This window comes from Panulirus ornatus, chromosome 35 (genome assembly GCF_036320965.1).
Source record: "Panulirus ornatus isolate Po-2019 chromosome 35, ASM3632096v1, whole genome shotgun sequence".
Classification (NCBI taxonomy): domain Eukaryota; kingdom Metazoa; phylum Arthropoda; class Malacostraca; order Decapoda; family Palinuridae; genus Panulirus; species Panulirus ornatus.
The window spans coordinates 20,904,883-20,906,609 of record NC_092258.1 but is presented as its reverse complement, the minus strand read 5'-3'; the positions used below and the strand labels follow the sequence as shown (position 1 = coordinate 20,906,609).

Here is a 1,727-nt window from a genome sequence, read left to right as displayed (position 1 = left end):
TTTTATATATATATATATATAAAGAGAGAGAGAGAGAGAGAGAGAGAGAGAGAGAGAGAGAGAGAGAGAGAGAGAGAGAGAGAGCACACACACTAGGTTATTCTTAGTTTTCTTCTTGTATAAACTTAATGTTAAATATGGACATTTTCCCTGAATGATAAATGAATAAATGAAAATCATGCAGAGTATAGACTGATTCAGAGTGATGTAGCATACAGTGGGAGACATGCTGTGAAGGGACCTAACTTGGGAATAGGAGACAGTTGTGAGTGACCGTAAGAAGATGTAGGGAGCTTGTTTTTGGATGGGGGATCTGGGGGAGGGGGGGGGGGGGTGAAGAGCGATTGCATTTCATACACATAACACTTGAGATGTGAGCGAATGATGCGTTTTCCTTGTCCGTTCCCACCGCTGTCTGGCTGATATGGGAAATGGCGAACAATTATGAAAGGAAAAGTCAGTTTTACTGTTACTGGAAATAAAGTTATGATTGTTGGAGATGAGATTATGTTAGTCAGATAATGTTTGATGACGTCATATTTGATATGTTACAGTGTATCTGGCGAGGGAAACTTCATGTATAAATGTCGTGTGTGTGTGTGTTAGTGTATGAGGTAAACATTCTCTTGTTGCTCTGCAGGAATATTCTGATGAAATTGCAACGCTGCTCAAACATCGGCAAACACTTGATGAAGAAGAAGATGTTTTTGACTTAGCAGCAACACAATACCCTGGCCTTGATGATGCTGTTATTGTTATGAAACAACTGAGAGATGTGTTCACCATCTACAACCAGCTCAGAGTAAGATGAACAATGTTATGGCGTTTTAGAACTCACTCTCCTGGTTATTAACAACTAGACCCATGCACAATGTTGTACATGGTTATGTCACTCTCCCCATTAACCATTTTCTGTACGTACACATTGTATAATCTTATATATAATAACTAGGAAAACAAAAGAACATCACATGTCACAACAGAAATTCCTCAATTATAATAGACAATGTTTCCTCACAATAAAGTCACTGACGAATTACTCTTGGTAGTTTGTTAATGATGAGTTAATTAAAAAGTTACATGTGTATCTGAGAGAGAGAGAGAGAGAGAGAGAGAGAGAGAGAGAGAGAGAGAGAGAGAGAGAGAGAGAGAGAGCCTTCAAAGTTGAAATGAACATAGTTAAATGTTCTGGGATCAGATATATGCTGCCAACACTTACTTCTAACATCAACAAAAACATCAACAAGAACATGAACAACAACAACATGAACAACAACAACCAGTCCTATCCTTATCAAAGATTCCAGCAACAAAAATTGTCAAACTCTGTGCCTGATTCATCAACTGGTCAAGTTATTATGGATGGCATATTGGAGGAAACATGGGTTACATCATTCTGCTCAGTGTTGGAGGAAACATGGGTTACATCATTCTGCTCAGTGTTGGAGGAAACATGGGTTACATCATTCTGCTCAGTGTTGGAGGAAACATGGGTTACATCATTCTGCTCAGTGTTGGAGGAAACATGGGTTACATCATTCTGCTCAGTGTTGGAGGAAACGTGGGTTACGTCATTATGCTCAGTGTTGGAGGAAACATGGGTTACATCATTCTGCTCAGTGTTGGAGGAAACATGGGTTACATCATTCTGCTCAGTGTTGGAGGAAACATGGGTTACATCATTCTGCTCAGTGTTGGAGGAAACGTGGGTTACATCATTCTGCTCA

At 39.5% G+C, this 1,727-nt stretch overlaps 1 protein-coding gene across 1 annotated transcript in view; it reads left to right on the top strand.

Moving 5' to 3' along the window:
- The window catches only part of LOC139760198 (dynein axonemal heavy chain 10-like), a 25,271-nt gene extending 24,264 nt beyond the window's left edge, over positions 1 to 1,007 (top strand). Inside the window, exon 3 of the mRNA XM_071683133.1 lies at positions 641 to 1,007. Within this exon, the coding sequence (XP_071539234.1) occupies positions 641 to 811 (171 nt within the window). The 3' untranslated portion in view covers positions 812 to 1,007. The remainder of the gene's footprint in view (positions 1 to 640) is intronic.
- Positions 1,008 to 1,727: the final 720 nt, after the last annotated feature.